The sequence below is a fragment of the Calypte anna genome, chromosome 18 (genome assembly GCF_003957555.1).
Source record: "Calypte anna isolate BGI_N300 chromosome 18, bCalAnn1_v1.p, whole genome shotgun sequence".
NCBI classification, from domain to species: Eukaryota; Metazoa; Chordata; class Aves; order Apodiformes; family Trochilidae; genus Calypte; species Calypte anna.
The window spans coordinates 5,153,668-5,167,015 of record NC_044263.1 but is presented as its reverse complement, the minus strand read 5'-3'; the positions used below and the strand labels follow the sequence as shown (position 1 = coordinate 5,167,015).

Here is a 13,348-nt window from a genome sequence, read left to right as displayed (position 1 = left end):
ATGTGCATTTTCAACAAGACAAAACCTCCTGTGAGTCTTGCAAAACTGGATCATAATCTCTTGCAAAAAGGGTGTGAACACCCTTTAGGCCATAGAGGGCTTTGGATGGAGCTCTTCCAGTCCCAAATGCTTTCTTTAGCTGGTATATAGCAGACAGACAATGGCTGCAAACAGCTCACATGGCAGAGCAGTGTGGACAGCAGTTTGTAGGAGCAATGGCAGCTTTCCTGACTGCATGGACAGAGGTAGCTCCTGGTACCCCTTCTGAGTGGAAGGGTCTCCTTCATCCCATGGTATACTGCCTACTTTGGTTGTCTCCTGTCATTGTTCAGTATCCCACATTCAGCCTCTGCACTTCCATGGACACTCATCTAACACTCACCACCAGCACTGCAGCTCACCAACAGGAGCTGTGTGCAGCAAAACCCTATCCCAGACAGCTCCTGTCACCATCCATAGCATACTCCCAGCTGGTGCATCCTGGGGCACCTGCAGCTACTTCTGCAGCATGGGGGGCATTACCTTGTCCTTCAGACACTGGCTTGGCCCTACTTGTATCTGCTCAAGGAAAATGACCCTATGATCTTGCAGGACCATTATTGTCACTAGTGTTTTGACAAATGTTGCCCTTAGCTTCATTTAAGGTCACTAAAAATGGATACCACAGCCACATATCTCATGAACCATGAATTCCTAGAATCCCCCTAAGCCTGGAGGATAAGGGAAAGTTTTTTTATAGCAAACCTCCCCTGTGATCAGCCCTTTGAACTCAGCACAGTGGATGCGCTAAGTGTCTTCAAACAGCCAAGACACACCAGACCAGCTATCAGCTCAGGGCTTTGTCCTCATACCAAATTGTTAGCGTGACTCAGGACTGTCCCTGCTCCCAGACATGCCCAAAAGACAGGGGCTGGACCCTCCTCCCCACACCCAGCTGTGGGATCAGAGCTAGGAGCACATGCAGGGACCAAGAGCTATTCTGTCCATTTGCTTTGGCTGCTCTGGGTGCCCAGCTGGGAGCGGAGTGCAGGAGCAATGAGTTTGCAGTGAGCAATGACCTACAGATATCCTCTCCTGCCAACTAGCCAGGCACCTCCTGAGCACTGCACCACGAACATACTGGGCTGTATAAACTCATTTCTCTGCAGTCATAGTCTCAAATGTTCTAAATCAGGGTGTCCAGAAGCTGTAGTGTCACTGCTGCTCTCTGCAGCCAAGCAAGGGTTAGTAGCTAAAAAAGTACATATTAATAAGTTTCAGATCTCTAAGTAATTCTGATATGCAACCAGCTACAGCAGCCAGGCAACCCGTTCTAATGCTTCACCACTCTTTTGATGAAGAAATTTTTTAAATATCCAATCTGAACCTCCCCTGTTGCAACTTGAACCCATCACCTCTTGTCCTTTCACTTGACATTGGGGAGAAGAGGCCAGCACCCACCTCACTACAGTCTCCTTACAGAAAGTTGAGGAGGGCAGTAAGGTCTTCCCTCAACCTCCCATTTCTCCTCCTGTGGTGCCCAAACTGCACACAGTGCTCGAAGTGCAGCCTCACCAAGGCTGAGTACAAAGGTAAGATCACCTCCCTGGTCCTGCTGGTCACACTGCTCCTGCTACAGGCCAGGATGGTGGTGGCCTTCTTGGCCACCTGGGCACACTGGTGGCTCATGTTCAGCTGGATGTCAATCAGCAACCCCAGGACTATCTCTGCTGGGCAGCTCTCCAGACACTCCTACCCAAACCTGTAGCTCTGCTGGGGTTGTTGTGGTCCAGATGTAGGACCTAACATTTGGCCTTACTGAAACTGTGCTGGGGAGAGCTGGGGAGAGCTGGGGAGAGCTGGGGAGAGCTGGGAAGGGCTGCTTACATCTGTCTCTGAGCAACAGCCAGCTCATTACATGTTTTAAGCTGTGTATTACTAGTTTATTAAAATAAGTTCCTTCAGCATGCCAGGGAACTTACTCAGCTGCAGCTTACAAAACCTCCTTGTTTTCCCAAAGTTCTTTGTGCAAAAATAGATAGACACCAACCAGTAAATCCACCTTTAATTTGTGGGGGTATGTTGAGCCATGAGTGCCCTTATCTGAATAAAGGGCATTAATTAAAGCTCCCTGGCAACTCCAGGGCTACAGAGCCTTGCAAGGCAATGCAGCTTCCTGTGGTAGCACCCTTGTGACCTTCACCTCAGGAAAGCTTTGTGTCTGCAAATCATGTTGGCAACATAAAACAACAGATATAACTGCAACTGCTGTTCCCCAGGGCTCTTACCAAGTAGATGTGCACCCACATGTGTGTCCTGGGGCTTTTCTGCAGTGCTCTTAGAAGGTTTTGATGGTAAAGGAAGGTGGTTCACTGTCCTCTGTCTGTGAGACGCTGAAGTAGGCCTGGGACTCAGTCTAAATCTCATCTTTTCCTGGGACATCATTTCATGCCTGCCCAAATGGGCTCTCCCCACCACTCAGTTCCTAGTCCTGGCTGTAGTGGGCTGATGGGAGCTTCAGGGTCAGTGCTTGGATCAGGCAACTCTGGTGAAGTGAGAAAAGGCTCAGAAAATGCAGATACCTGCAAAGTTACTGGCAGAAGGGAAAAAAAACTACAGCATCTCAAACCAGTTTCTTCCTGAAATCAGGATAAACTCTGTCTACTGCTCTGCCATCATCCATCCACCTGACTGTATCCTCACAGAAGGCTATCAGGTTGGTCAGACATGACTTCCCCTTAGTAAAGCCATGTTGACAGCTCCTGGTAAGCCTCTTGTCCTTGGATGTTCCTGTAGACAGCATCAAGAATGAGTTGTTTCATTACCTTACCAGGGATGGAGGTGAAGAGGTCATGCTTTGGAGTGGCTTGGGAATGTTTCTGAGGTTGCCTTCCCTTTAAAGAAAGTGCTAGTAGAAATCTGTACTGAGAGGAACGTGTCTGGTGACTGCTCAGTCAGCAACCTCAGAGCAGCTTGTGGACCCCAAGACAGTGAGCTCCTAGTTGAGATTCACCATGCCCTGGAAGCACATGGTCTCAGCTGGCAACACCAGGAAGCATTTTCTAAATATCAGCTCAGGTGTCTGGATCTAGAGCCTCTCTGGACATTGTGTTGTTTCCAGAGAGCAGAAACATCTATTCTTTCTCCCTCACATGAGTTACTCCATCACCTGGAAGCATCAGGAAAATCCAGTGCTGTGGGAAATACCTGCCCTGGAATCATCCTGAACAGTCTCTCCAAGTCACAGCAGGTTACTCTGGTTGGAGACAGTCATGAGTGACTATGAACACTCCCATAACTCAGACACATCACGGGACTGCAGTCAAAGACTGTATGACCCAGTCAGTCCTCACTGCCCAAGCTCCAGGGATGGGCTGAAGCAGGAGATCTGCTCCAAAAGCTCCTGGCCCTGTGCTGGGGCAGAGCTCAGGCTCAGCACAGAAGGAGATGAGGGCTGCTCAGCAGCTCCTTGACAAAAGAAGCTTCTGTGAAATGAATGCTGAGGACCAGGCACTAACTGGATCAGACCAGGGACCCACGTCCTCTCTGCTGCCTCACCTGCTCTGGGCACAAGCCAGCTTGTCAGCTGCAGAGCACAGGGATCAGGAGTTGGGGAGCTGATGAATTCCTCTATTACAGGCATTTGATCCACATCAATTCTCATTAAGATCAAAAGTGGATTTGGACTGAGCCCTTTTGGCTATCACAGCAGGTACACAGAGTATTTTCACACTGGCAGTACACATGGGACAGAGTATGGAAAATTAAAACCTGATTTGGATTTTGCCCTGGTGACTGTGGACTGATACCCAGCCTGGCTCCCACATCCTCCTCGGGGACACCAGCCAAGGTGAGGGCTTGCTTTCCTGATTCTTTTTCAAGTGCAGAAGAAAAAAAATTCAGTAAAGAGGAAAAAAAATATGTTTAGAGTACATTTCTGAGCACATAAAAGAGAAGGTGACTGGGAAGTCAGTGTGGATTTACTAAGAGGTAAATCACATCTGACCATCTTGATTGCCTGTCATGATAAAAATGTTCCATGGATGTGGGGAGAGCAGTGGATCCTGCCCAACCTCAGCTCTGCCACAATATTCTTGTGTCCAAGCTAGATGTTTATGGTCTGGAGAGGTGGGCGACCAGATGGGTAAAGAACCTGACTGTAGAGGCAGATAGCTGTCAATGGGTCACATGCATGGCTCAGCCCTGGGAGTTTAACACCTTTATCAATGACCTGGGGGAGGCAACAACACACTTGCTTATAAAGTAGGCAACAGGGGGAGAAGCAGCTGACCCTCTAGGTCAGAGCTGCCATTCAGAGGGATCCAGACAGGCCAGAGCAATGGGCTGACAGGAACCATATGAAGTTCAACAAGAACTAATGCAAAGTTCTGTGCCTGGTAAGGAAAACATCCTTCAAAAAATACAAGCTGAGAACTGACTGGCTAGGAAACAGTCTGGTGAGAAGAATCTGAAATCAAGATGGTCAGGGGCCTGAAGCCAGCCATCACATTCAACATATGGCAAAGCTGAGGGAACTGGGCTTGTTCAGCCTGGGAAGGAGGTTCAGCCTTCCAGTACCTACAAGGAGGTTATCAAGAAGGTAGTTAGGCTCTTCACCCTGGTGTACAGTGAAAGACCAAGAGTAAAAATATTGTCTGAAATGAGAAGTTAAGACTGGATGTAAAGAAAATAATTTCCCCTAGTGGGAAACTCAGTTTTTTACCCATCTAGAGAGGTTGTACAACCTACATCCATCAAGGTTCTCAAGCCCTGACTTTTTAAAACCTTGAACAACCTGGTCCGACCCAAAAAGCTACCTCTGCTTTGTGCAGCAGGTTGGTATACAGACCTCTGGAGGTTCCTTCTCATTTGAATTATTCCAAGATCTGGACTGCAAATGTAAGATTGGGTTTTACAAACATTTAAAGCCACATTCTCTGAAATTCTTCAGTGTCTGGCTATGCCCATGCTGGTGGTGAAAACACTCATAAAACAGCCAACTTCATCTGTGTGGATTAATTATCATTCATTAGTTCATCTCCTCCAGAGGCCATGTGCACAGCATATGAGGAGCATGTTGCCTTTGTTGGGTGGACGTTGGGTTGGAAAATAAACTAATTTCAGCTTCTTGGTTTACTTCTAGTAAGATATTAAACTCCCGCTGTGAACTGGCACAAAGAAATTCTTGCTGATCCATTAAAATAGAAAAAAAAAACCCTCTTCTTTAAACTATCCAGTATTTAAGAAGATATAAAAAACAACCAAACAAAAAACAACTTGCAACTTCAGGAATCTTTCCTCCTTGACAGGAATGCAGTCTTCATTATACTCTATCACTGCAATCTTTCCGATACCCTCTGGAGGTCACCGTAACACAGGGCAGCTGGTGCAGACTGCACTACTTAAGTTTTACAACTACTCTGAACAGGTTAAGTTTACTCTTTTTCATGATTTTGGAAAGATGGAAACAGACATAGGTGCATAGACATTGCACCTTTTCTCAGACAGGAACTTTCTCTTCCAACCCCACACTCCTAAGAACACCAGTGCTACCAGCAGCAACACTCATTTTCAGTTTGAAACACTGCGAGTTGTACCAAGAAGTTTCCTGGTTCTCCTCCTGTGGGCCATTCTCTATGACCCAGCTACCTTAAAAAAGCACATTCAGCTTATGGTTTGCAGTACCAGAGATCAAGAGCACTTTTTAAAAAGAGATTAGACAGACGAAAAATACGAAGTTTGACCAGTATACAAAGTTCTGATGATACTCTAGTCAAACCTAACCAACAGAATAAAAAACCACAACAGACTGCCTATAAAAAACAATCTTTATTTTCAAATGCTGCACTGCATTAAATGTATCTGACAGCCCTATGCATGGACAGACCCCCCCCTATCCTCCCCACTTCACTACTTAGCATACAACAATCAGGCCAACTATGCATAAAATCATTTAGACAAGAAAAAAAAATCTACTTGCAACCCATTGTTGATTTCCTTGTAAATTAATAGTGTTCACCTGGAAAATGACCAAGAAAAAAACATTTCATCCCTGCATTCAGATGAATAAGAGATCACACACACTACAGGGCTGGTCCCATGCATGGAAGTTGCTTCAGTGCTCTTCACCTTCTTAAACTTAATAAAGAAGTGTTCTTAAGGCTGTCCTGCTTATGATACTGTAGAAATGCCTCTCCCAGAAGGCCAGACAGTGCAGAAAAAAAAAAGAGGGCAGGAATCCTCCAAGAATGCCATGCCCCACATGGCTTTTCACCAAGTACTCATCCTCCTGCAGAGACCATCTTTTGCTGATGTCATGCCAAGAGAGACCATTTATTTTGCCAGAAACTCATATGTTCCTCCCAAATGAAGAGTCTTCCATTTTTCACTACCAACAATGTTCCAGAAAAGTCTCAGATTTTATTCAGTAGTCTAGATCTTTCTGTAAATAATATCCATGGGGAGGACGCTATAGAGATTTCTGACAATGGTATTTAGCAGAAGTATTTCTGCCTTTCTTATTTGGAATAAAAGCATGTGATGACAGGATGTTACACTTGTATGTTTCTGCTGTAACTCCAGTGCCCAATTACAGCCAAACCTCTAGGTGATGTTCATATCAGTCTTTGAAGACCTTGTGGTTTAGGATCTGTATTTTCTCATGTGTGCAGCAATAGAAGCAGAAATCTCAGTGCTCCTCTTGTTCTGGCCATAATAGTCCACAAAGTTACCATCTGGCCCAAGGAGGTACATTATAATTGTGTGATCCACCTGCAAGAGAGCACATCACAGCTTAATATAAAAGATCCCACACATCTGTCAAAGTCAGCAGCAACAGCATCCTGCTCAGTCTTTGCTCCAGCTCTCTGGAAAGACTCCTCACCAACAAGCAAGATAAGGAAAGCCTCAGTATCACCTCAGCAACCTCCCCTGGTTTTACCCAAGAAAATAAATGGAGAAAATTAGTTGCATTCTCAGCACATGTGAAGGATTACTTTAAGCAGGCAGGTCTTCCCTAAGCTGCTGCACAGAAAAGGCTGGGTCTCCAGTTTTCCCAGCCTCCCTCCCCATGGTGCTCCATGGCCCCACAAGGTATTCAAGGTATTCTTGCTGCTACTATGATGTAAATCCAGCATAGACAGATATTTCACTGAAGCAAGGTCACTGCCAGCACCAAAAATGTAACCAGGAGCACAGGAGAGGAGTTGCAGCTGGAGGAGAGGGTGTGGAGGGAAATGTGTGTGCTGGGAGGGGGCTCCCTCTGGTGTCCGAATAGAAATAACTTTAAAAATGTTCAAAGGAACAGCAACTTGAACGTTTTAAGTATTGCAATTTGACTTTCATAAAAATTAACTCCGCTCTAAATTTTTTATAAAATACTTAAAACGGAGGCCATAAATCACTCCAGTGAGTACATCATGCCACTGACACTGGGGAAAAGGAACTGAAATGTATTTATGCACTGAGGGTACAACCGTTTGAAGTAAGAACTCACACTTCAGTACCACAAGCTATAAGGATTAAACTTCATGGGATTTCTGTTACTGAATGAATGTTTCTCAATGTTAAATTAAAATATTTGAAGGAAACCTTTAATAAAATTTCAAATGTTTGAGATAAGATCACAAAATCAAGTTCAAGTAGACTTTTTTTTAAGGAATTTGAATCACAATTTAGATCCTTCAACTAGCTCAGTGGACTCCAACAAGTTTCTACCATTTCCATCTGAAGTGAGGGATTCCAGTTCTTTCATTCTAGTTCTCCAGTTCTGACAATAATCATTACATTACCTTTCTTTTGAACCTTTTTCTAGTTTTCACTCATAGCCTTAGTTTTTGTAATAAATAAAAAAAAAAAACCGTATCACATAACGTGTATCTTCACTTGTACTTTCTTTACTCTTCCAATCTGTTCAGGATGTGGCAAGTCAGGAAGGCTTTGGCAGCAGCTCTGAGCCCTATAAGCTGCCTTATTCATTTCCAGAGGGTGATATTTTGACTACTCAGTCCAGCCTCACTTAAAGGTAATTTTCCCCCTTCACGCCATTACTTTATGGATCTTATTCCCATTTTACTTAGCATTAACATGCTCTCCCAGGTCTGACACAGAAGGAAAACCTCCACAGTATCTGCAGGCAGACTTTGCATCATCCATGTCTGTTGCCAGGAAAACCCCACTCCCTGGTGTCAGTTTGGCAGGAAATGAGCTGTTACTCACCTCCAACTCTCATTTTCCCTTCTTCCTACTGCCCTAATTGCCCAGTTCCACTTTCACATAGGAAAACAGCCATTACACAAACTTTACAGAAAAAAGTTCCCATTACTGCCAGGCTTGCTATATGCTATTCTGTATGTAGGACTGGGATTGTACATTTTTAGAATAAGTTTCAGTAAGGTTTTGAGCTTGTAAGACAGCACCTTGACTCCAAATGAGATATCTAAAACACATCTTAACACATCAGTGCAACAGGGCTCTTTTATGTAGGACTTCATCACAGATTGCAACAGCTGTGTTCTGATTTTAAAATGTGTTTTTCTGCTCTTATTCGAAGTCTTTCACTAGGCAAAGGCCCTGTATTTACTTACTATGTAGTCATTGTCCTGATCTTTGGGACCTTCACTGTAATACACACGGTAAGCTTTGGCCACTTGGTTAATCTGTGCCTTGGTACCAGTCAATCCAATCAGTTTAGGAGAAAATTCTAGACAAAAGGAAGGCATTTAGACATTTTAGTCAATAGAATCCCATTAGAGCTTCATTTTCAGTGCTCTATATTACATGCTGTAAGACACTGAGGAAATAAAAAAAAAACAGCAATACCTTTAACATATTTGGCAATGGCTTCTTCATTGTCTCTTTCAGGATCAATGGTGATGAAGAGTGGGGTCAGATTAGGCAAAGATGGAATTCTATCTGTGACAATAATAAAGTCATTAAGGAGTCATTTTTCACCTCCCTTCAAACAAGTTCATGGCCAAGCTACTGCTATCAATTCAAAGCCACCCTAAATGATGCAAAACGGCTACTTTGTACAGCTTAATTTATGTAATATGTGAATGAAACAACTGCCATAAAATCAAGTATCCTATGCTCGTGCTTTTTTTAAAAAAAGTATCACAAATTATTACCATTTGTGATATGTTCCACCTGGACCCCCCCATAAAAAGGACAACTAACTCAGTAAATTCCCATACCAATTTCATCTACCACTTGAATCATTTTCTCAAGTTCATCAGGACAGATGTCAGGGCAGTGTGTGAAGCCGAAGTAGATCAGCACCCACTGGCCAATGTAGTCCTTGCTGGTCTTTGGCTGTCCCTCATGGCTGACGAGTGAGAATGGCCCTCCTAGGAGTGGTTTCCCAATGCCTCTGTTTCGTTCTTTCTCCAGCTCTAGAAAAAACAAAATGGGATCAAACACATCCGTGCGACAATCCATACTGCTTCCCAGGTGAGCCACAGGAGCAGTCCAGAGCCAGGTAACCTTGCAGAGTCACAGCCCAGGGTGCTCAAATGCCAAGATCTACGCACGTGATCTCTTTCATTATCATCTGATTGTATTTCTACTAAAGGAAGGAGACAAAAGAAAGCAAAGAAGAAGGCAAAAGAAAGCAAGGAAGAAGGCAAAAGAAAGCAAGGAAGAAGGCAAAAGAAAGCAAGGAAGAAGGCAAAAGAAAGCAAGAAGGAAAGCAAGCAAGCAAGTGAGCAAGAAAGAAAGAAAGTGAGCAAGAAAGGTAGGTGGCTTGGGGTTAAACAGAAAAATCAGCATCCTTTGCAAACGGAACATACCCTAAAAGCTGTAATATCCTCGATTTTCAGCATTAAAAAAGAAAAAATCAAACCAGAGGGCAGTTCCCGATGGGCAGGGAAAGGCACATACAGCCTGCACAGGAACCCTCGTGTCTGGCAGCGGCGAGCACCAAATGCAACTACTTCAAGAGCAAAAGCAGATTTACGAATTTAACGCTTCACATGGAACTGGGGAGGGGAAGTCTCATTTTTGAAAAATTTCGGTGGTATTTATATACACTTACAACACGACGCGTGTTATGGGACGCCGAAGTGGTTAAAATACATCTAAGTAAACCCAGTAAATCACCACAACCCAGCGGTCCGGCGGCTCCTCCCTCCCGCCAGCACCGTGCAGCCCCAGAGCCGGGAGGGGCCCAGTCCCCCCCCCGCGCACTCACCCTCCTCCTTCCGCCGCTTCACGATCTTCATGGCGGCCAAAAGGCCCCCGCACAGCACGAAGGTGGCCGCCAGCGACCGCCACGTCACCAGCTGCTGAGGAGAGGCTCTTTAGAGAGGAAAAGGGGCGGCTCGGCCCTTCCCGCTGCCCCGCTGAGCAGGGACGCGGCTCTCCCGCTCCCTCCCGCACCCACTCACCCTCCTCTGCGCACCCGTCCGTGGACCGCTGCCCGGCGTCAGGCGGGACGACGGGCGGGACAGCGGGCGGCTGCGGGGCGCTGGGGGCACCGCCCAGCCCCTTATTCCCGGAGGGCGGCCGGTGAGGGGCCGAGCACCGCCCGCGCCCGGCAGCCGCCAGCACAGCACCGCCAGCCGGGAGCGCAGCGCCAGCGGCGCCGCCATCTTTCCGCCTCTTCTGCCGGGCCCGCCCCTTCCGCCCCATCTCCCGGGAGTGGCCGCCATGGAGGCGGTGCCGCCGCTCTTCGCCTTCGGTGTCATCGCGGACATCCAGTATGCCGACGCGGAGGACGGCTACAACTTCGGCGGGTACCGGCGGCGGTATTACCGGCAGAGTCTCAAGCTACTACAGGACGCTGTGGAATCGTGGGCTGCAGAGAGGCCACCGCTCGCCTTCGTGCTGCAGCTGGGTGACAGCATCGATGGCCTCAACGCCCGGAACGGGGAGGCTGAGAGCGCCTTGGAGCAGGTACTGGCAGTGCTGGGGCGGCTGCCGGTGCCGGTGCATCATACATGGGGCAACCACGAGTTCTATAACTTCAGCCGGGCTCGCCTGGTGCGCAGCGGCCTCAACAGCCGTCCTGCCGGGGCCATGGCCGGTTTCCCGCCCGGGGACTGCCAGGCCTATGACTTCAGCCCGGCCGCGCAGTTCCGCGTCGTCGTGCTCGATGCCTACGACCTGAGCGTCCTGGGCAGGGAGCCGGACAGCCCCCGCTACCAGGAGTCCCTGCGGCTGCTGCGAGAGAAGAACCCCAACGACAACCTCAACAGCCCCACAGGTACCCCCCGGCCCGACCCTGCGGCAGGGAGCGGAGGCAGCGGAACCTCCGCTTCCCAGGGCGATGAGGCGGCTCCCGGGGCTGCTGGGCGGGGGCTGAGGCACGGCCCCATGGCTGCCCTCTTCCTCCCTGCTGTCCCCTGAGAGTCAGTCAGCCGCTTTCAGGGCAGGCGCTGAACCCGTTGTGCTGCTCTGGTGCTTCTGGGATGGGTTTGTGGTATGCTGTGTGCTCTGCAGTTTCAGAACAAGAGGCAGCTGTTGGAGCAGCAGCTATCGCAGAGCATCAAGTGATGCCTACTCTATCGCAGGTTGGAGGGAGACCCAGGAGTGGGAATCCTGTGTGTGCAGTGTGATTAAGCCCCCCCAAAACACTAACAAACAGCTTTCTCTCTTTTGTCTAAAGAGAGTGGATTTTTGATCCAAGAGATGCAACAACAAAAAAGTTTGTGAGAGTAAACAACCAACTGTATGCACACTTACAGAAGGCAAGCAAATAGGGGAGCCACAAGAGGTGTATGCACCTGTGCCTAACTTTCTTCTTCATTGCAGGACTCAAAGAACCTCAGTTTGTAGAATTTAATGGAGGATTTAGCCAAGCCCAGCTGGACTGGTTCAATGAAGTCCTCAAGTTCTGTGATGAAAACCAAGAAAAAGTTATAGTTATGGGTAGGTAGATATGGGGGTATATGCAAAAAAATAAAAATAAAAAATGTATGTAGCCGGTATATGTTAGCTTAGGAAAACGTAGGAACTTTGTAGCTCTACTGATGTACACATGTAACCGGTGAAGTAGCATAGCAGTCAGGTCTCACACTTGAGTGAGCTTTCTGTATACAGTTAGATGTCTGAACTTTCCAGCAATAAAGGGAGAGTTTGGTTGTACTTAAAGTAACTCTTCTACTTCTTTCCCTCTCAACTTTAGGTCATCTGCCAGTTCATCCAGATGCTTCAGACAGCATTTGCCTAGCCTGGAATTACAAAGATGCCCTTTCAGTCATACACTCCCATCAGTGCGTGATCTGCTTCCTTGCAGGGCACCTGCATGATGGTGGCTATTGTTTAGACTCTCACGGAGTTCATCATCTGACTTTGGAGGGGATTATTGAAACTCCACCAGAAAGCAATGCCTTTGGAACTATTTATGTCTATGAAGATAAAATGATACTAAAAGGAAGGGGCAGAGTTCCAGACAGAGTTATGCATTTCTGAAAATTGTCTGCAAATACAAATTGCTTTTCTTCACAAAGTACTTGACACACGCAAAAAAAAGGAGATTCAGCTTATTTGCTCGTTGAAAGCTGTGAATGGCTGATTCTTACAGCTGAAACTCATACATTTTTCTCTTAGATACTGAATTTTAGAAGTTATGTTTCTGTAAGAAAACAGATCTAGTTTCTTCATTGAAAATACAGAAGGCCAGTAACCATGTTTGAAATAAATATACTTGAATGCAGAATTACGAAATATCCAATCCTGGGTAGACTGTTACTTACTTGGAAAAAATGCAAACTTTATCATGAATATTGTCCCTCCAAAAAGCCATTTTTTAAATCAGTCAGAATTAAAAGATGCAGAATTGTACCTGCCCAGCCACCCTTTTGAAATTTTTTTTTTAACATCATGGTAATGTTTCATATCCGCCAGAATTAGTCCACCCTGTAGCCTAATGCAGTCCTCTTATTGCTTTAAAAGACCAAAATAATCTTAAAAAACCCAAGGAAAATGGAGACCCATCTGTGCTTCACCACATAATGCTGCAGATACACCAGCTGGGATCTACATGAGCACAGCTGTATTAACCTGCACCAGTACTCAGCAAAGAAGCCCTGACATGGAAGGACTTACAGCATGTTACATCTGGACCTGTCCTCTCTCCCAGCCAGCTTGTATGTCCAGAGTGTTCACCTGAGCTTCCTTTTCCAGGGCTGGGCTGCTGTGTGGGTTCTGCTTTCCAGGAGCAGAAATCCTGTGAGAAGCAGAGCTGGTACCATGTCTGCTTGTAGCAGTCTTTAGTACCCATCTCAGAAAAGAAAGATAACAGAAGCTTTTATTGGATTTTATTTAGGAAAATAGTATTTATTACTCCATAAAACCAGTAATTTTCAGTTCAAGATAACAGCAAAAATATTTCTTCCGATATAATCTATCTAATTGATAATTGATTTTA

The 13,348-nt window shown here is 46.3% G+C and overlaps 2 protein-coding genes across 2 annotated transcripts; one reads left to right on the top strand and one right to left on the bottom strand.

Moving 5' to 3' along the window:
• Positions 1–5,789: 5,789 nt before the first annotated feature.
• On the bottom strand, positions 5,790–10,587 carry LOC103529210 (protein SCO1 homolog, mitochondrial). The gene is made up of 6 exons (XM_030461812.1): positions 10,365–10,587; positions 10,169–10,259; positions 9,174–9,371; positions 8,800–8,892; positions 8,565–8,680; positions 5,790–6,750 (listed from the first exon to the last, which is right to left on the bottom strand). The coding sequence occupies exons 1-6, from the start codon at positions 10,566–10,568 to the stop codon at positions 6,622–6,624; spliced, it is 831 nt and encodes a 276-aa protein (XP_030317672.1). The 5' UTR covers positions 10,569–10,587; the 3' UTR covers positions 5,790–6,621.
• Positions 10,529–12,437, top strand: ADPRM (ADP-ribose/CDP-alcohol diphosphatase, manganese dependent). Its single transcript, XM_030461813.1, has 3 exons — positions 10,529–11,182; positions 11,731–11,847; positions 12,104–12,437. The coding sequence occupies exons 1-3, from the start codon at positions 10,627–10,629 to the stop codon at positions 12,388–12,390; spliced, it is 960 nt and encodes a 319-aa protein (XP_030317673.1). The 5' UTR covers positions 10,529–10,626; the 3' UTR covers positions 12,391–12,437.
• The last annotated feature ends 911 nt before the right edge of the window (positions 12,438–13,348 follow it).